This window comes from Pezoporus wallicus, unplaced genomic scaffold, assembly GCF_028554395.1.
Source record: "Pezoporus wallicus isolate ANWC-B61680 ecotype Strahan unplaced genomic scaffold, APGP_CSIRO_Pwel_v1 contig_14230, whole genome shotgun sequence".
In the NCBI taxonomy this organism is placed as follows: domain Eukaryota; kingdom Metazoa; phylum Chordata; class Aves; order Psittaciformes; family Psittacidae; genus Pezoporus; species Pezoporus wallicus.
Genome location: NW_026637387.1, coordinates 253,958 through 274,596, shown reverse-complemented (window position 1 = coordinate 274,596; position 20,639 = coordinate 253,958). Strand labels below are relative to the sequence as shown.

Genomic DNA, 20,639 nt, shown 5'->3' with positions numbered 1-20,639 from the left:
GCCGGGGCAGCAGCGGGAGCAGCAGGGCCCGGGTCAGGGGGCAGGCGCAGACCTGAGCCCGGTGCCCTCTGCCCGGGGCCATCGTGCGGCTCCTGCCCTGCCCGTGCAGCCGCGGGTGGCTTCATCCCATGGCTGGGATGTGGGCGCCGCTGCCACCCTGCCCTGGCCCCAGCGCAGGGGGTGTCCCCAGGGGGGCCCTTGTGGAGCCCTCCTGAGCTGGGAACGTCCCTTGAAGTCACAGACATGGCCAGGATGCGGCTCCCGCAGTGCTGGATCCCAGCCCTCAGCAATGGGTCTCTCCATGCACCCAAAGCCATAACCCTGCCCTGCTCATCCTGACGCTGCCCAACTTCCCAGCTGGAACGGGCTCAGTTCCGCTGTGATCCCCAAGCCCGGGTGCTCTGTGCCTGCCACAGCCCTCACTGGGGCTGCCCACACCGTGGGATGCTCCCTGTGCCCAAGGGCCGTGTCCTCAGCTCCCTTCCCCCCTCCGCAGCCTCAGCCTCTTCCGCAGAGCAGGAAAACCCTCCCCGCTCCCACGCTGACTTCCTGGTTCAGGCACTGGGGAAGATGGAGCACGGCCGCATCCCAGCTCCTGCGGCCAAACCCCTCTGTAGCTGCGGCCAATCCATCCCTGGGGATCCCGGTCCAGCCGCAGGCCCCCAACCGCTCTCTCCGAGGGAGCTGGAATCCCAATGGAAAACCCCTTATAGGTGTCAGAGCCCCCAAGTGAGAGTGGGGCCATGGAAGTCTCAGCACCTTCCCCATGGAGAAGACCCCAGGGTTTGAGGGGCACATCCCTGCCCATGGCCCCGGGTGCTGCAGGACCCGGTCCCTCCTGGGGCAGGTGCTCAGTGTCCTGCTCCCCCTGCACAGGGGCCCGTTCCCGTTGTCACTGCTCCAGCTCCTGCTCTGGCAGCGCCTCCCTGGTCCCAGCCTTGTCCCGAAGCTGCCCTCCGGAAGCGCGCTCGGCTCTGCCCGGGAAGCAGCTGCCGTGCTCCTCATCCCTATGGCAGGGCCAGGGCAGGAAGCGCGGCCGCATCCCTCCTGCGCCGCGGGGCTGAGCTCAGCACAGGAGCCATGGGGCAGGGATGGAGCCGGCCCCGCTTCCCAAAGCGGCTCCTGCCAGGCCTGACCACGGCCAAGCACGGTCCTGCTGTGCCCTGTGCCGTACCCACCTCCCAGCACGATCCCTCCTGGCACAGGCGACGCTTCCCATTGCGCTCCTGGGCACGGCTGAGCCAAGAGCATTTCCTCTGCCATCTGCTGCCGTGCTGGGCAGGAGGCAGCCCGGGTTGATGGAGGCAATGCCAGCGTTCACCTGGCCCCATCCAGGCTCCGCTCCATCACTCAGAGCGGCTCAATCCTGACCAGCACCTCAGTAAAGAGGAGATGCTGCTGGTGCTGCCTAATTAACACGAGTCTTAATTACAGGGAGGTTGCAGCTCCTGACAGAGCAGAGGTGCCTGGTGACGGGCACGGGGCTGCGAGAGGTGACCTGTGCCTTGCTGAGCAGCATCCTCAGCCACCACCTGAGCCCTGGGCCAGGCAACGTGGGTGCAAAGGATGGAATGAGCTCCCACAAGGAGGGTGCTGGTGACCCGCAGCCCGGCCACCCCAATGGGGCTCGGGGACAGAAGAACAGGCTCAGGGCACCACGGGGCTGGGGGGTTATTTTATTCTTTGCTTTGGTCTATACAAAAACAACTTACAGAAATAATAAACTCTTCCATTCCTGCACCACGCTCCTGTAAGCGTCCATCCCCTTCCAGTGGAAGCGTTAAACCACCATCTAGAGCCTCTTTAGAACATGTGTTAGAGAAGGGAGCGGGCTGGGGGGGACAGGAACACACCACTCACCAAAAAGAAGGGAAAGGGGTTAAAATGTGCAACAGAGATCAGTAACAAGGACACGGTTCCTAATGCGGGATCACTCCTATACGGGTCCTGGGGTGGGGGGGATAGGCAGGTACAGAGTCAGCTCCCCAACGGCTGATGGGAAAGAGACATCCCGATGGCTAAAAGGAAGGTCCTGGGACAGGGCACGCTTTGCTTTCAGCAAACGGGGTCGGCCTGATTTGGGTTTGGGTTCGCGGAGAACAAAGGGGTTTCCCATGTTAGATTCCATCCCTCGAACACCAACAGGGGGAACAAGCAGCGGGGTGTGGGGGGGGGTGTTGGAAAGCACAAACTTAAAGGTGGCAAAAGCCATTGGCACCATATTAAAAATACAAAAGAAATCTCTAGTCATAGAAAAAGGACTATTGTGGCAACGGAAGGTCGCAGACGGGGCAGGGCTTGTGGGCCTTAAAGCTTCAGAAACAGGATCTTGGATGCTGGATGCGGCAGGAGGTGCGTGAAGAAGTCCCAGGGGGAAAGGACCTCCTCCGCAGCCCCACAGCCAAGAAAAGACATCGAAAACCAAAGCCTCTGGTGGGAATGGAAAAGTTTTGTCTTCTCAGGCACTTCTGTCTCCCAAGTCCTTCTTGCAGATGCTCAGCCTGGGGCCACCCTCTTCTGTACGGAGAAAACACCTGCACGGGGCACGGAGAGCTCCTGTTACTGAGCTGAAACCTGGGGGCCACCAAAGCCCATGGGACAATGGGGACACCGACCCCATTGGCAGCGGGGACCCCACGGCCCTGCCATGCGCAGGGCAGCGGTACCTGGTGTGGGACACGTTAGGCCAGCATGTGGTCAGCAAAGGGCGCTCGGACGCCGTCGCTGTAGGCGTCCATGGGGTAGTCCCCGTCCATGTCCATGTGCATGTCGATGGGGTCCAGGGGGATGTCACCCGAGTACATGGGGCGATAGCCGGGGTCCAGCTCTGCGGGAAGGGATGGGGCAACCTCAGCTCCCATCAGTGAGCGGCTTCTCCAAGCCCAGACCCCCTCCTGGTCCCCCTGCCCGCAGCACCCACAATGGACCCAAGTGCCACCGACGGCCCCACGCGCCGGGGCCAGCATCCTGCTGAGCATCCCCAGCAGGCCAGGCTGGTGCTGCACCAGCAGCCACCCAAGAAAGGGTTTGGAACCAGCCTGGTTTGGTGAGAGGAGGCCAATGCCCCACCAGAGCACAGCCACGGGGAGCCCCGCAGGAAGAGCCGGCGCCGCACTCACCATCTGAGTAGGGCTCGTTGATGGGGATCATGCTCTGAGCCTACAAGAGAAGGGGACACAAGTGAAGGGGGATTCGTGTTCACGCGTGCCCAAGGCCCAGCCCCATCCCAGGGAGCACCCAGCGCTGCTGGCGAGCTCGGGATGGAGCCCATCCACCCCGCATCCCCTCTTTCCAGTCGCTCCCATCCACGGCTGGCTGCTGGAGCCGGGACCGGTCCATCCGCAGGGACAAAACGGGCTCCCTGGGGGATGCTCACCGCCTCCCAGGCTGCGGGGTCGTGCTTGAAGAGGGAGTTGGTGAGCTCCACGGAGACGCGCTTCCTGTAGTCGGGGTTCTTGTCCTCGGAGATGCGGAAGAGCACGGCAGCGGCGTAGGTGGCTGCAGGGCAAGGGCAGCAGCCTCAGCACCCTAAAGCACCGCGAGCTGGGGTGATACCCGGCAGCACAGAGCCCCCCCCAACCCCGGCACTCACCCGTCCCCTCGTTCCTGGAGTGCAGCAGCTCCATGAGGGGAGCCGAGGCCCCCTCAGCATCGATGGCGTCTGCTGCCTCCTTGTCCTGCGCCAGCTCGCACAGCACCCCGGCCGCCACGCGCTGGATGTTCTCCACCGGCGAGTAGAGGAGCTGTCGGGGTTGGTGAAGAGCACCATGAGGGGAAGCAGGCAGCGGGGAGCTGCGGGCTCCTGACGGGCTCCCACAGCGGCAGCGCTGGCAGCGAGCACCGGGGTCCCTGGGTGGGTGGGAGGTGACAAAGAGCAGCCCCGTGCCCCCCAGCCCCTGACCTGCACGAAGAGAGGGATGGTGTTGAGGCGGAAGATCTCCATGCGGTTCATGGGGTCCCGGGCCAGGATGTGCAGTGCCCCTGTGCATCCCTCCACGATCTCCTCCATCTTCACTCCGTCCTGCCAGGGGACAAGTGCTCAGCCAGGGCCATGGAGCAGCCGGAGCAGAACCAGCGCCAGGGCACAAACCCCCCCTGAGCATGAGCCAACCCCCCCACCACCAGGGATGGGTTGGTTTTGGGGGGGGCAGAGGGGTCTCACCGTGTAGGGCTGCTGCGTGCCGGCGGCCACGTGCCGCTGGGCATCCTGGTGAGCCTTGACCAGCAGCTGGACCAGGCGTGGGATGACGGCGGCCTCCTGCAGCGGGGCATGGTTGGCCGGGCACAGGGCCAGGTTGCGGATCAGGCCTATGGTAGCCTGGAGGAGAGGAGAAAGGGGTGAGGCGGGGGGGGAAGAGAGATGGATCTCAACCGTGGATCAGGGCAACGTGTGCTTCCCATGGGAACCCATCAGCACGGAGCTTCCTCCTTGCTCATCCCACCCCATCCTCCTGCATGACTTCAGCTTCCTCCCACCGGGGCGAGTATTGATCCGACCCAGCAGCCAGCACGAGCTCACTTCCTCCATTAGCTGCCATCAGGGATGCGGCTCACCGTGCCGCATGCAGCCACGCACAGCACCGGCCACAGAGCCCTCAGCACCGCATCCCGGCACGGAGCGGCAGCCGGCGGCCAGCTCCAGCCCCTCACCTTGACCAGTGGCCACTGGTTGGGCTGGTTGAGGAGCTTGACGATGGCGGGGATGCCGTAGTTGAGCCGCACCGAGTTCTGCGCCATCTCGGCCTCGGGGTGCCGGCTGGTGAGGTGCCGCAGCGCGCACACGGCCGGCTCGGTGATGTCCTCCTTGTCGCCCGCCCGCAGGATGGTGTGGATGAGGGCTTCCACCCCGTTCGACTGCGTCACCAGGGTCTTGTTCTTGCTGTTGTTGCAGGTCAGGTTGGAGAGGGTGCCGGTGGCGCAGGTCAGCACGTTCACGTCGTCGGAGCTCAGCTGGTTCACCAGGATCTTGAGGACCCCGTCCAGGCCCTCCTGCGGGAGCAGGGATGGGAGGTTGGAGCAGCCTCCGTGCTGCAGGCTCTTGTCCAGGCCTGGGGAGCCAGAGCTGCCCTGCAGCACGCCATGGACCGGAGCAGGCAGTGATGGAGGAGATGCAGCCTTTGCACCCCCCCGGTCCCCCGAGCTGCTTGCCCAGTGGTGCTCCCGGCACGCGCTGCTCCATTGGGAATTCAATGTCTCCAGCAGCATTTCCCTGCTGGGAACTGCAAACAATGCATCCCCGGGTGACCCGGTCCCAGCCCCGCCGCAGGCAGGGGCAGGAAGGAGTTAAAGGCACCACGGTCCCGTCCCCCCCCGCAGCTGAGCAGGGATGGTTCAGCGCCAGCACAAATAGTTTCCAGGCTGCATCAGGCTCTAATCTGCCCGGAGGAGCCCCAGCAGCTGGGGATCGCATCAGGAGGCGGCAATGGGCTGCGAGAGCAACCCCAGAGCAGGGCTCAGGGTCACCCTCACCCGGCCCCCCATGGGCAGACACCTCCACATCAGCTCCTTGGGCAGCACCAAGTGGGTGGCTGGGGTCCAAGGCAGGGCCAGCACCAGCCCTGGCGATGCTGCCCCCCCATCACAGATAAACTGGGGTGGCCTCAGCAGCAGCAGCCCCCAGACTGGGTGCTGGAGCACAGGGCAGGGTCCCGCACGCTCACCTGCTTGGTGGCCACATCAGACAGGTTCCGCAGGGTCCAGAGGCAGTTCTGGACCAGCCTGGGGCTGGAGCTGGTCAGGTGCTTGCCCAGCGCCTGCATGCCGCCTGCCAGGGAGGAGACCCCAGCGTCAACACCCAAAGGAGAATGGGGAGGCAATGGGTTTGCATGGCGAGAGCAGCCCATAAATGATGCTCCTAATGCGGGATGCAGCCTCAGAGGCTAAATGCAGCGCAGGGAGACGGCTCCCAGGCAGCCAGGCCAGATCCTGCTCGCACACAGTGCCAGGGCAGCACCTCAGCAGCCGTTCAGAGCATCCCCCCTGCACCCCCCCGCCCCACCTCCTGCCCCACACCGGCAGCCCCTCTTACCAGCCTCAACGATAGCGGGCTTGTTGCTGGGACACACCGAGAGCACCTTCAGCACCCGGCTCGTGGTCCAGAGCAGCTTCTCGTAGTTGTAGCTGCGCATGATCTGCACCAGGGCCTGGGGGCCTCCGTTGGCCAGGATTATCAGCTGCAAGACAAGCACCATGGGCAGGGCGTGCGGGACACGCGCTGCCATCACCCCCGTGAGAGCAGGGCATCAGCCCGCAGGGAGCAAGGATGGGCAATCACCCCGCTCCTCCCTCCCTTCTGTAGGACCCCCCCGTGCCCCACCTTGCTCTCCTGGTTGCCGTAGGCGAGGAGCTGAAGGCAGTCGGTGGTGATGGCCAGGAACTTGGGGTTGTTCTTGTTGAGCAGAGGGACCATCTTCTGCAAGCCGTCGGCCAGGCGCACGGCCATCTTGGCCCCTTCCTGGTACAGCAGCAGGTTGTGCAGGGTGGTGATGGCGTAGAAGAGGACCGACTCGACCGGCGAGCTGCAGGCAGCAGCCCGGAGCCACGTCAGCTCGCCACAGCCCCGGCTCCCACCCAGCGCCCTCCCGCAGCGCCGGATGCGAGCCCAACTGTGCCACGGGCAGGGACACCGAGGGAGCCCCATCCCTATGGACAGGGCAATGGGGGGGCTGCTCCCCTCCTCCTGCCGCCACACAGGCTCCAAAGGCAGCAACCCCTGGGGCTCCCATAGGCTGAAAGGTTCCAGGTCTCCCATTCCCTTGGTTTTGGTGCGAGCAGGAGGCAGCAGGAGCCCTCCCTTCCTCTACCCCCAGCCCAGGATGGGGGGGGGACCTTTTGTGCTCCCGACCAGCAGCCTCCTACCTCAGCATCCTGACGAGGGCCGGGATGCCGCCGGACTTGAAGATGGAGAGCAGGCCCTCGCGGTGGTGCGAGAGGTTGTGCAGGATGCTGGTGGTGCAGCGCGCCGTGTCCAGGTCGCTGGTGCTCTGCATGGTGCGCACCACGGCCGCCACGATCTGCGGCGACTGCATCAGGGCACGGCGCGAGGCCTCCTTCTTGGAGAGCTGGTTCACGATCATGGCTGCTTTGCTGACAACCACCTGCGGGAGAGAAGCTGCTGGTGGGAAGGGGTCCCGCTGCCGCCCATCCCCGCAGGGACAGGAGGGATCCACGGGCAGCGTGGTGCTGGGGCAGCAGCATCGGCACGGATGAAGACCGCTGGTTGTAACGGCGCTCATCCGCGCTGCTCCGGGAGCCACGCTGCAGTGCGCAGAACAATGCGGGGTCCATGCAGCACCAGCATGCTGCAGGGATGGGCTGCAGCACCGAGAGCTGGTGTCTGCGCAAGGCCAGGGCAGGAGAGCTGCATCCCGAGCAGCAAGGATGGGATGCGAGCGGACGGAGCTGGGTTCCATCCTTCTGCGGGGATTGCAGAGCTCTGCCAAGGAGCCCCATGAGGACGGGAGCTCATCTGTGCTGGGAGCCCGGCGCCAGCCAAGCCGCTTCCTTACCGGGTCCTCATCGTTGAGCAGCTTGGTGAGCTCGGGGATGGCGCGCGTGGCCAGCTCGGCGTCGTCCTGGTAGTTGATGAGGTGCACGATGGCCGATTTCAGCATCTGCGAGGGCTCGGCCAGGCGCTGCACGTTGGTCTGCTGCCCCTCGAGCTGCGTGCTGAGCAGCAGCGAGCGGTCCTCCACCGTCTCCGGGTACATGGCGGCACGGACGCGCTGCGCCCGGGTCATGGCCAGCTGAGCCTCCATGTCCGCTGCGGGGGGCAAGGAGGAGCAGCGTCAGAGCCGGGCTCCCCCACCGCCGCTTCCCCATCTCGATGCGCTGAGCATCGCCGCAAGGAGCTGGTGCTTCAAAGCGGGCACAGATACGGCAGCGCGGAGGTAACGCAACGCTCAGTGAGGCAGCGTGAGGAGGCACTCGTCTCACAAGGCCCATTCATTAAGAAAATGAAGGATATTTGCAACTTGGACAAGCTGGGGATTAGGAGGAGGACACAGAGACCTCCCCTGTAACACCGGGATGAGAGTGAGCTGTGCGGCAGCGATGCTGCAGCAGTGTCCCCGTCACTGCGGCACGGGTACCACTTGGTCCCCAGGGGTGCTGGCAACCAAACCTCCCATGGCCCATCCGCACGGGGGGATGCGTGGAGGCGAACAGAGCCCTCTTTTACGGGCTAAAGCTGTGGGAAGCATCCCCTTTAGCTCCGGGGGCTGTGTCTCTGCCTGCTTTGCCCTCGCAGACAGGCCAAGCAGGCAGAGCTGGAGCACAGGCTGGCAGCTCGGAGCCAGCGCTCCCGCGTGGGCAGCAGAGCAGACGCCGATCCGTGGGCCGGGATCAGCTGTTCCCAGCTCGATCCAAGGCGGATGTGCGCGCAGAGCTCAGCACCGCGGGCTGGCTGCGTGCCACCCCACGGCCCCAGCGCGGGGCAGGACAGGAGGGAGCAGATTTCAGCAGCTCCCGGGGTGTGGAAGGCGGCGTGGAGCAGTGCCCAGAATGAGCACGGCTCCCGGGGGAGGCGAAGGCAGGCAGGAGCTGAGCAGCCAAGGCTGCAGGCGTGCCCGGTCCCGCAGCCCATACCTTGTGCTTGGCTCTGGTTCTGGCTCCCTCCCTGGCAGTAGCTGGTGGTGGTCGTCTTCTTGATGGTGTACTGCTTCCCATAGAGCTCCTCCTCGTCCCCGAGGCACTTGCTGCTGACCGAGGGCACCTGGGTGTTGACTCCGGAGTGGATGCCCGAGTCGTAGGTGTAGGTTTGCTGCCACTCCGTCACCTTGATGGGCTGCTCCATCATGTTCATCACCTCCATGGCTGCTCTGCGGGGCAGGCAGGGGAGGAGTGAGTCCTGCGGCAGCCCCCAGCCCCACGCAGCCCCAGCAGATGCCAATCTGCCCCTCCGCCCGGCGCCGGATGAAAGCAGCGCGGGGATGACGAACCCACAGCTCAGCACTTTGCTGCTCGTGTTCAGACACGACCGCGCCTGGCGCAGCGTCAGCACCGCCTCGGCGGGGAAGGTGCGAGCGCAGGGACCCGCAGCCAGGACCCGGCTCCAGCCCCACCACTTGTACAGCGCGGCCTCAGAGCCAGGGGCTGCAGCGCCAAGGAGCTCTTCGAAGCCCTCTGGGATGCTCCCAAATCACCTAAAGATGCCCAGGCGAAGCTCTCCTGCGGGCGCTCAGCACCACGAGCACCCGTGGCGCGGTCCCGTGCTGCGCTAAGCACCACACTGTGGCGGCAGGACAGGGCAGCCCGGCGCCCCCCAAACTCAGGACCAGGCTGCTTTCGAGCAGGGCTGCGTTTCCCTTCTCTTTCCTAAGGAGGATGGCTCCCGGAGGAACCCCTGAGCTCACAGGCAGGCGGAAGCTGCAGGGCTGTGAGTCACCAGCCCCACATCCAGCCCCCGGCACGGCCAGGAGGGGAGGGATGGGGGGGGACGACACGACACAGACTGCACCATCCAGCCCCACAGCGGGATTCCTGCCCCTTCATCCGGCGGCGCAAGGGTGGGGATGACTCAGAGTTTCAGAGGCGAGATAAGCTTGAAGGGAGCAGCTGCACCCGGCCGCGCTTCCCAACAGGCGTAATTACCACCTCCACCAGCTCTGATTCATGCAGCAACCCGGACCGGGGCGGCCACGCGCCCCTGGATGCGCTCCAGACCCCGGCACCAGCCGGGCCGGTGCGGCAGCCTCGGGCCTTAACACCCTGCTTGGGGTTGGAAGGGGAAGGGGTTGAGGCCCCCCAGCAGCCCCCCACCACCCGGCAGCTGAGTCAGGGCGTCGGGTGGCGGCCGGGGACGCGGCGTGCGTGGGGCGCGCGGTGGGGCACGGCAGGGCACGGCGCGCACGGGCTTGGCACAGCTCGCCCCAGCGCTGCCGGCTGTTCCCAAGGAGCGGCCGAGCTCGCAGGGAAAAACCCCAGCCTGGCACAAACACTGGAGCCACATCACACATCCCACCGTGAGAGCATCCCACTGTGCGAGCATCCCACCGTGAGCACACCTTACATCCCACTGCGCGAGCACCCTGCATCCCACCGTGAGCACACCTTACATCCCACTGCGCGAGCACCCTGCATCCCACCGTGAGCACACCTTACATCCCACTGCGCGAGCACATCCCACCGTGAGCACACCTTACATCCCACTGCGCAAGCACCCTGCATCCCACCATGAGCACACCTTACATCCCACTGCGCGAGCACCCTGCATCCCACCGTGAGCACACCTTACATCCCACTGCGCGAGCACCCTGCATCCCACCGTGAGCACACCTTACATCCCACTGCGCGAGCACCCTGCATCCCACCGTGAGCACACCTTACATCCCACTGCGCGAGCACCCTGCATCCCACCGTGAGCACACCTTACATCCCACTGCGCGAGCACCCTGCATCCCACCGTGAGCGCACCTTACATCCCACTGCGTAAGCATCCTGCATCCCACTATGTGAGCATCCCGCATCTCACTGCTGCATTCTGCATCCAACCCTGCATCCCACCCTGTCAGCATCCCACATCCCACCATGCAAGCACCTTGCATCCCACCTTGTGAGCATCCCGCATCCCACTGATGCATTCTGCATCCCACTCTGTGAGCATCCCGTATCCCACCGATGCATTCTGCATCCCACCCTGCGAGCACCTTGCATCCCACCGATGCATTCTGCCTCCCACCCTGCATCCCACCCTGTGAGCATCCCGTATCCCACCGATGCATTCTGCATCCCACCCTGCGAGCACCTTGCATCCCACCGATGCATTCTGCCTCCCACCCTGCATCCCACCCTGTGAGCATCCCGCATCCCACCACGGGCACCCCCAGCCACCTCCCCAGCACCGCTGCTGGGCCCTGCTCCTGCCAGTTCAGTGTTCTTGAGCTGTCAAGCAGCAATCACAGCCTAAGAACTGCTCTGGCTTTAATGTGCCCTGCATTATGCATGCTTGCAAGGCAGCAGGACCTGGACCCGCTAATGGAGGCCAGCCAGGGCAGATCATTCCCACGCAGGGTGTGGGCAGGAGCTGGGGTTCCCATTCAGCGCATGACGCCCGTGTCCGCTCCCCACCCTGTGCCCCAGCAGGGCTTGGCCAGGAGAGCCCCAGTGCCAAGCTGGGAGTGCCCCAGCACCACACACCCTGTGTGCATCCCAGAGCTGCTGCCTCGGCAGTTGGGAGAGCAAATCCTCCCCCATTGGAACGCCCTGGCCATGGGGGCAGAGCCTCCAAACTATGGGGAAGCCAAAGGAAAGCAATGACAAGCCCTGCCCAAGGAAGGCCGCGGGCAGGAGAGCGCACTGCTGGCACTGGTGGCCTTGGTGCTGCTGCCATGGCAGCTCCCAGCCACGCTGCCCTGAACAGGCTGGGCAAGGGGAGAGCAGAGCCAAGGGCAGGGAAGCTCCTGCAGTGCACGGGGGGGGGGGGGGTATAAGGACCCCGAGCATCCCCAAAGCCAGAGCAGGGACCCCCAGGCAGCAGGGAACCAGCACTGGAGGGGGGCAGGCTGTGCCTGCACCACAGCGGCTGCTGGCATCTGCTCCACAACACACAGGCATTTGATAGGCTCTTAATTCTCCAAACCTGGCTCCTCGCAGCTCCCTCCCTGCATTATGCATGAGCCATATCCCCCCCCCCGTCTGCACCACGAGGACATCAAACGCCAGCAAAGCTCCTCGGAGCCCAGACACAAGCTCAGGTGATGATGGGCTCCAGACAAGGAGAGTGGGTCCAAGCTAATGAGCACCGGGTTAGAGGCGTCGGTGCCCTGCAGCAGATGCAGAGGGGGCATAGGGTGGGTGCTGCACAGCACAGGCACGATCCCTCCCCAGGAGAGACCATGGGCACCTCATTTAATGCAGTACCCATCGTTCCCCTGCAGCATCAGCACGGCCGGTGGCACCCGAGGTGATGGGGCCAGGGGAGCAAACGTTGGATGCTCCAGCAGCAAGCAGGGAGGTTTCCGCTGAGCCAAGCATCCTCTGCTCATCACTCAGTAAGGGCCAGACACCCAACATAAGCTTCGCCCCCATGCTCTATAACAGGGCTCTGTCCTCAGATGTCCTCCCTCCCTCCTCCTCCTCTGAGGGACCAGAGGATGCCGGTTGTGCCGGGGCTCACCCGTGATGCTTTTGGTGGTGAATGGATGCAGTGGGGCAGGGCCCCCACAGACAGCAAAGGGGAGGGCAGCAGGGGGTGTTTGGGGTCCAGGGGAGAACACTTGCCCTGGAGGGGTCAGCCGTGAGGGATGCTGGGCTGTAGGAAGGACAAGTGCTGCTCTTCCCTCCCTCATCCACAGGATGTTATTGGACGTCATGGAGCACAGCAAGGGCAGAGCGACACCACCCAGCCCCAGCTGAGCCCCCCCCAAGCCTGCAGGGAGCCAGGACTCAGCCCCAGGAACAGTGGGACCCCCCCCCCCAGGAGCCAGCAAGGCAGATATGGGGCAGCCCAAAGAGCGGGTCTGGGGGAGGACAGACCTCGAGCACCATGATGGGGACGGGGCCAAGCCAATAAAGGGGCTTCAGCCAGTGCCATGCAGCAGAGAGCCAGGAGAAGGTTAATGCCTCTCCCACCACTTCCCGCAGCCAGGAATGCCAGGGAAGGCAGAGGAAGCTCCCACGGCACCAGAGCCGTTTGATGAGCATCCAGCAGCACCGTCCCTCCCCATAGCGCCTGCGGAGGAAGGATCTGGGAACGGCAGCCCCAGGCTGAGCCACCCAGACCAGCAGCGGGGAGGCCACAAGCACTGCTTGGTGCAGGAAGAGCCATTGCCCAGGGACCTCGTGGGGAGCAGCAGCCCCCCCCAAAGTGAGCAGATGGGGGGCACAGAGCAGGTTCGGGGGGCTGAGATCACATCGTGCTTCCCAGTCCAGAGCATCCTTGCGCCCATTCTTCCCATGGAGCAGTGGAGCTGCAGTGACCCCCAAAGAGGCTGTGCCTGGAACTGGAGCCACTTCAGCTCTTAAGGAGAGGGAAGAGGCAGTGACAGCAACTCAACAAATGCAGTGTGAGAACAGAGTCTATTTTAGAAGCACTCGGGCTACAACGGGAACGATCTCTGGTCCCCAGCACCCTGCTGGAGCAGTGACCCCTGCTCGAACAGAGCCACATCGACACCCAGCAGCACTGGAGCCCTCCAAGGGACAAGGTCCCCCATCACCATCACCCCATCGCTAAGGAAGCTCCTGCAGCAGCCCCAGCACCGCACAAAAGCTGCGCTGGCTTTGAAGAGGATCCCTCGCAGGAACACGCAGCGGGAGGAGGCAGAGAAAGGAGCTTTTCAGGAGCATCAATGGGAAGCGTTAGAGTCAGAGCCCGGCTACCACAGGCCCTTTCAATGGGGCTTTACAGTGAAGATAAGTGGGTTTCAAAAGGGGAACAAGAGCAGTTTGAAGTTTAATGAGGAGGAGAGGGCAACAGGGGATCGGCCTCTTGTTGGAGACTGAGAGCTGACTGCAGTGGCACGAGGCTGCCCTGGACCTGCACACAAAGGAGCTGGTGGCCTTTGTTGGCTGACAGAGGTACCAGCAGCTCTGGCCACCCCACCAGCTCTGACAGCATCAGGCACCTGAGGACAGGGATGGGTGGAAGCTGCTCTATAGACCTGTGCTCTCACCCCCTGGTTATTCTTTGGGTGCTCCTGAGGAGGTTAAGCTTGAGCAGAGCTCCTGCTCCCACCATCCAGGGGTACCACAGCTCCTGGGCATGGTGCCCCCAGCCCCTGGCAGCATCCCCAGCGGGACCCGCTCTGCTCCTGCTCTCCATCACCTGCTCCCTGCACCCGCATCAACCGCTCCCGACAGCCCTGGCACACGCCGAGCCCAGGCTGGAGGGTCCTGGCACTTCACGCCATGACGAGTTATCACCCATCGCCCATCGTGAGAGCGTGCACAGCACCAGGCACGACAGCCACCGACCTGTGCGGGAGCTGCACCAAGGCACCATCTGCTGCACCACGGCCGGCGCGCGCTCCCCACACCGTGCCCCACTGCAGCCCAGCATCACCTCCCTGCCCCACATGCGCTTCTGACCACTAGCACGGACCCAGCAGCCTTGATGTGGGATCAGGTCCCCTTCTCTTGTGCTGCCTCTGCTCCCATGGGGGCAGCCCCACACCAGGGATCCTGTCTCAAGGAGGCTTTTCCCATGGGCACGGACGTGCTGAAGACCCACGGCAGGGTCTCTGGCAGCCCCACATCTTCCCTCCCCACGTCCAACACTACCATCTGCAGAGGCGTCGGGAAGACCCACACAGACACATCCCCTCCTCAGTTCAAGCTTGCTGATCTCATTAGAAACACTGCCACTTGTCCATGGCAATTACCCACCATAGCTCCATCTGCATTAAACGAAAAAACACACAAACCCCATTATTTTGCTTTCAAGCGCACAAAGAACAAATCGTCCTTTAAGAACACGGTAATTGCAGGCTTTAAATTTAGGCTTTGAGCCTCCCAGCCTGTTCCCAGCTCCCATCACGAAACACTGGGGTTTTGCCACCTCGGCCCCGGCGGAGCCGAGGCGGTGGCAGGGACCCTGCGCTTCCCTTCTCCATCCAACTGCATTCCACGTGTAAAGTTCAGAGGCTTCACAAGGAATTATCAGCAGCACCCGTCAGCACCCGGCCTGTCGGAGCAAGTTAGGGGTTTGTCACCGGGGCTCTGCCCGCGCGTCACAGCCATTACAACAGCGCTGGGGCAGCACCAAAGCTCTCTCCCACACGCCTGATGCAGCCATTCCCGGCCCTGGTGGCAAAGGGGTTTGGGAGCTGAGTGGCCGAGGTGTGTGGAGGTGCCCTGGGGTCTGCCAGCAGCAGAGCCCCCCAAGGGCTGGCCGGTTGGGAAGGGTATTTCAAGCCTCTCCTTATAGAAACAGCTTCATCTCCTCTGCGCGCAGCCCTGGGGAAGCCGGGTTGAGGAGCTCTGCCCATTGAGGCACCTGCACAGCACCAGACCCAGCCCAGTTTAAGCACAGGCATTGCTTAGGTCAAGTTTAAAGGCTTCTTTGGAGAGGGAGCACCTCTGCCTCCACACCCCTGCTGGCCTCCAGTGCTTCAAACAGCATCCATAGGAAACAGGGGTGAACCCAACCCTCCCATCGCAGGGATTCGAGGCACCAGCACAGCCCCGGTGAGCTGCTTCCATCCACACAGACCCCCACAGTTACATGGGGCCAAGAGGCACCTCCCAAGCCCCACACCCCCAGTCTAGGTGAGAAAGCACCACCAAAAAGGAAGGCAAAAGCTCAAGTCCAAAGCAGCCTGAGCTGTTTTAACAGACATTAAATGTCCTTTTAAGTTGTGTTAATTAGAAGCCAGTCTCATTTAAACCCTGCAGACGAGCAGCAGCCTGGGTACAGATGCTGCAATTAAAGCCTTGCAAGTTCTCTGCAAAGCACCTCCCGGCCTGCGGATGGGCCCAGGGCAGCTCCGCTCCCGGGGGCTCCCCCATCCACACCCGGCTCCGAAACCCCGGAGAGCTGGAAGCACGATGGAAAGCCAGATCCCATGGAGCGCTCCCACACCAAACCACAGCCTCGAAGGGAAACCAGCATCCCGGGAACAGCCCCAGCCGAGAGCCGCGCAGCTGCACCCGCCTGCCCCACAGAGCAGGATTCCAATGGGGAAACAAAGGGGACAGTTAATGGGATTAGGGCAGCACCGAGCATGACACTGAACACCAGCACCGGGACCAGGGGGATGACCCTCCAAGGTCCCCGGCTGCAGCCAAGCCAGGGCAGTGCCACCATGGCTGAGCACAGGGCACGGTGCATGGGTCACTCCGTGCCCAGCCCCGGCAGAACCCCCCCAGCAGCCGGGCTCGGCCCCACCGGGATGCAGGCGCTTCCTGGAGCCGGCAAGGACGCTCCACCTCGCCCAGACAATAGGCTGAGAACGCCATTGTCTGGAAGCCAGGGCCCTGCCGTGGCAGCCCCACCTTCCCACAGCACCCCATTAGCACCCCTGAGTGCTGGGGACCCACATCACCCCTAGGAGCCGACCCCTGAGGAGGGGAAACCACCCCTTGGCCACTGGCGCCGGGAGCCTTGTCCATTCCTACCCAGACAGCCAACTTTGAGCCAAATCAGCAGTAAAATGGGGTTTTCATGAGACTTTACAGAAAGCCTCCAAAGCAATGAGCGATTACAGGCTTCAGATGTGCGGAGCCAGTTCCATGGGGTGCCCAGCGCACCGCCCGGGTGACATTGACACAGCACCCCCAAGGACACCAAAAGGGACCCCAAAGCCTCCCCGGCCCCGTTACCGGCTGGGCCGGACCCGAGTGCGGGGCCAGGAGCGGAGCCTTGGGCGCCCCGGCTGCGGTGACAGCTCCCGGCCCCGCTCCAGCCCCGCGGTACCCGGGGGGGGTGTGGGGTGTGTGAAGACGCTTTGCCCCCGGCACCAGCCAGCCCCACGGCAGAAGGCGCCGAGAGCAGCGGGCGCCGAAGCCAGGACGGTGCGGGCTGGAGCAGGAGGTGCGGCGGCTGCTGGGGACGAAGCCAGCTGGGTCATGGTCCCCTCCACACGGGGATGGTGGCAGGGAACGGTCACCAAAGCCACGGGGCTTGCCCGAGGCGCTAAGGAAGGGAAACGCTGTGGCCTAAGTGAGACTGAGGGCAGCCGCCACCTTCCCACCCGTGCGGGGACAACGCCAACACAGGACCGAGGCCTCTCGGCAAGGGCTCTCCCTCCTCTCCCGGCACCGACGTCCAAGCTGCTCGCAGCCTGCACCGGGCAGCTCCCAGCGCCTTTCACCGTTGCCCCTTCCTCTGCGAACCCGATTCACGAAGCCAAAGCGAGGAGCGGGCGCGCTCCTCTCCCACCGCCGCGGGCTCACCCTGGAGGGCTCCACCGGGACCCCCCTCTGGGCCGCGCTGATCCCGGGCCACCGAAGCCCCCCCCCCCAAGCCCTCGGGCAGCGCCGGGCACCGCAGGGCTCCGGGGCGGACCCGGCAGCGCGGCCGCCACCGGGGAGCGGGGCCCGGGACAGCGCCCGCGGGGCCTCGCCCCAGGGACCCGCCCGACCGGATCCGCGCAGGCTGCGCCCTCCCCGGCCGCACGCACACGGGACCGGCGGAACTCGGGGCTCCGCTGCGGCGGAGGGGTTGGGGGGGGGGGGGGCACCGACGGACCTGCCCCGGACACCGGGACCGAGCCGCGACCCCCGACCCGGCTCCTCCTCCGGCCCCGCACGGCGGAACCGGCCCGGGACAACCCCGGCACTGCCCGGTCCCGTCCTCCCCCCGGTGTTTCCCTTTCCCGGTCCCGGTCCCGATCCCGATCCCGATCCCGATCCCGATCCCGATCCCGATCCCGATCCCGATCCCGATCCCGATCCCGATCCCGATCCCGATCCCCTCTCACCTGCGCGCGCGCGACCCCTGCGCGAGCTCTGCCGCCCGCCCCGCTCCGGCCCGAACAAAAGCCGAGCAGCGCCCGCGCCAGCCCCGCCCCGCCCCGCCCTGCCTCGCCCCGCCCCAAGACCCGCCCCTCATGGAGTTTCCGCGTTCCTATTGGACACCCGACACGCCCGTCAACAGCGGCCTCCTCCTGGCCACGCCCCCCCGCCGGACGTGTTTATCCGCTCCCTATTGGCGGGGGCGCGGCCGCCCCGCCTGTGGCCGGCAGGTGATTGGGCAGCGGGGCGGGAATCACCTGGGTGACGTCACCGGGCGCGGCGAGGCACGTGCCGGGGGGGGGAGCGCGGGGACCTCCATGTGCGGGGATCCCCCCCCAGGTCCCCCCAAGGCTCCAGCATCGCCCTGAGGGCTCCGAGCGGGCAGGGCCGTGGTCAGGGTCCGGCTCAGCCCCGCGGCCCCCCTGGGGTCCCCCGGTGCAGCCAGGCCATGGTGGCGCCATGCGGGCACCCCTGCCCCAGGCGTGGCGGTGGCAGCGCTGCGTGCCCGGGTGGGTTAACAACGGAGCAGGGCCCGTTCCCCGCGGAGGGAACCCGAGGCCGGAGCCGGGCAGGGGCAGCGAGAGGCGCTGGGGAAGGGCTGGGGCGGTGACAGCGCCCTGCGTCACCCGGCCCTGGCCAGACTGGTCCAGCCGGGTGCTGCTGCCGCGTCCCGGCTCACCCGGCTCCGCGCCGGCCCCAGGCGAAGCCTCGTCACCGAGTCAGGAGTGAGGGCTCAGCACCAGGGCAGGGCCCAGCCCATGGTGGGGATCGTCCAGCCACAAGCCCCCCCAGAGCTGGGGACGCATCCTGCACCCCCAGCACCAGCCCTGCGCGGGTCTGTGCCGCAGCTGCCTGCCAGCGCTGACTCAGTTGGGAAATAGCAGCTCTGAAGGGAGGTGAGAGACGGAGCTTCCACCGCCCCTGCAAGGAGCTGGGATCTCATCCCTGTGTGTGGAGCTGGGGAGCCAGGGCACAGCGAGAACCCTTCCAGCACGGGGAGGAAAGTGGCACAGCACACAGCATGGCACAGCACACAGCATGGCACAACACACAGCATGGCATGGCACAGAACACAGCATGGCATGGCACAGCACAGCACACAGCATGGCATGGCACAGCACACAGCATGGCATGGCACAGCACAGCACACAGCATGGCACGGCACAGCACACAGCATGGCATGGCACAGCACACAGCATGGCATGGCACAACACACAGCATGGCACGGCACAGCACACAGCATGGCACAGCACACAGCATGGCATGGCACAGCACAGCACACAGCATGGCATGGCACAGCACACAGCATGGCACAACACACAGCATGGCACAGCATGGCATGGCACAGCACACAGCATGGCATGGCACAGCACACAGCATGGCATGGCACAGCACAGCACACAGCATGGCATGCCAAGATGACAGCCAAAACGCTCATGTTCCTCCTTGGCCAAGGTCAGGGGAGTCAGGGAAGCTCAGTGCTGCCTGTATGGTGCTAACCCATGGAGTACTGCAGGCTCAGTAGCCCTCCAGTATAACCCAGCACACTGCAGGCTCAGTAGCCCTCCAGTATAACCCAGCACACTGTAGGCTCAGTAGCCCTCCAGTATAACCCAGCACACTGCAGGCTCAGTATCCCTCCAGTATAACCCAGCACACTGCAGGCTCAGTATCCCTCCAGTATAACCCAGCACACTGCAGGCTCAGTAGCCCTCCAGTATAACCCAGCACACTGCAGGCTCAGTATCCCTCCAGTATAACCCAGCACACTGTAGGCTCAGTATCCCTCCAGTATAACCCAGCACACTGTAGGCTCAGTAGCCCTCCAGTATAACCCAGCACACTGCAGGCTCAGTAGCCCTCCAGTATAACCTAGCACACTGTAGGCTCAGTATCCCTCCAGTATAACCCAGCACACTGTAGGCTCAGTAGCCCTCCAGTATAACCCAGCACACTGCAGGCTCAGTATCCCTCCAGTATAACCCAGCACACTGTAGGCTCAGTAGCCCTCCAGTATAACCCAGTACACTGCAGGCCCTGCATCCCACCTCCATCCCCTGCTCATGCCCCTGCGCTCCATGGGGAACGGTGACTGTGACCACAGCTCAACCACTGCTGGGTCACACCAGTTGCAGGGCGCTACCGGGAGCGCTGGCCCCAGTGGTGCAGGGGGGAGCAGGAAGGGGACCCAGGACAGCCGGCCTGGGACTCTGAGCGGCTTCACCCAGTGCCAGCAGAGGAGCAGGAGCAAGGAACCGTGTCCCACAACGTGAGCCGAGGGCCACGGTGCCCAGGAGCGCGTCAGAGCAGGGCGGAGGCCGGTTGGGAGCATCGAGCCTTTGGCCCCTGGGCCGAGCCCCAGCTCCACTCCCATGGGTGACGAACCCCGATCCTCCCCGTCCAGGCACAGCCCTGCCCTGCGCAGGGGGCAAGGGGCTGCCCCCCGCCAGCGCTGTCCCGAGCCCCGAGCCCTGCAGTGGGTCTGGGGGCTCAGCCCCATCCCTGCTCCCAGCGCGGAGCTGGGAAAGCCCTGGGAAATGGGAGCTGCGGGACCGGGCAGGGCGGGTCCTGGCAGCCTCCCCGCCACCCCCTTCCTTCCATTCCATTCCCTTCCCTGCCCTGCCCTGCCCCGGGGCCAACGCCGTGATTCACCCTCTCGGTTTCAGTCCTCGCAGCCAACAGCTTCCATGGGAGCAGGAACGCGCCCCGGTGCTGCCCTGTGCCCCGTGCCCGGGGCACGCACGGGCCCGCAGCCCCTGGAGCGGCCCCGAAACAGGCTCCAAACCGCCCGGCGAGAGGGGGGCATCCCCCCCCCAGGCACCCTGGGACAGAGGCAGGGGCCACGCTGCACCCTCTGGGCCAGCCGCAGCACCAGGCCCCCCCAGTGACCGGTGTCGGGGTGATGCAACCCCAAACCAAGCAGCAGGTGATGCACATCACCCCCAGGCACCCATCCTGCCCCCCTGCAGCCCCCCCCCCAGCCCCATTCACTGTTCCCATCATGTGGTCAGGACCCTCCCAAGCCCCACAAGAGGCTCCCATGGCCCCCAAGCCACGCAAGGCTCCCTGTGGGGTCTCCCCTACTCGATGGGGGCATCCAGTCCCCCAACCCGTCCCGGCCCATAGGATAGCCCAGTCCCAGGGAGTCCCCAGGCGGAGGCAGCCATGAAAAGACTGGTCCGGACTTTATTAAAAGTAAATATTTAGGACTAAAAAGCACCCGTGCAGGTCAGGAAGTATTAAAT

General features: G+C 64.6%; 1 protein-coding gene across 1 annotated transcript; it reads right to left on the bottom strand.

Annotated features, from left to right (window-relative positions):
• Positions 1-1,661: 1,661 nt before the first annotated feature.
• JUP (junction plakoglobin) lies at positions 1,662-17,450 on the bottom strand. Its single transcript, XM_057405294.1, has 15 exons — positions 17,361-17,450; positions 8,587-8,817; positions 7,509-7,762; positions 6,859-7,097; positions 6,317-6,518; positions 6,029-6,173; positions 5,661-5,764; positions 4,651-4,989; positions 4,163-4,318; positions 3,902-4,021; positions 3,593-3,743; positions 3,377-3,498; positions 3,120-3,159; positions 2,681-2,827; positions 1,662-2,556 (listed from the first exon to the last, which is right to left on the bottom strand). Exons 2-14 carry the CDS (start codon positions 8,810-8,812, stop codon positions 2,682-2,684), a joined length of 2,244 nt encoding a protein of 747 aa, XP_057261277.1. The 5' UTR covers positions 8,813-8,817; positions 17,361-17,450; the 3' UTR covers positions 1,662-2,556; position 2,681.
• Between the last annotated feature and the right edge of the window lie 3,189 nt (positions 17,451-20,639).

What these genes read in the sequence shown, in the direction of transcription:
- JUP (XM_057405294.1), bottom strand. Translation starts at nt 8,812, where the DNA reads ATGGAGGTGATGAACATGATGGAGCAGCCCATCAAGGTGACGGAGTGG. An exon ending in GCACGCAGCAGCCCTACACG is followed by an intron (nt 4,022 to 4,162) that starts GTGAGACCCCTC and finishes GTCCCCTGGCAG; the next exon opens with GACGGAGTGAAGATGGAGGA. An exon ending in CAACGAGCCCTACTCAGATG is followed by an intron (nt 2,828 to 3,119) that starts GTGAGTGCGGCG and finishes CCCTTCCCGCAG; the next exon opens with AGCTGGACCCCGGCTATCGC.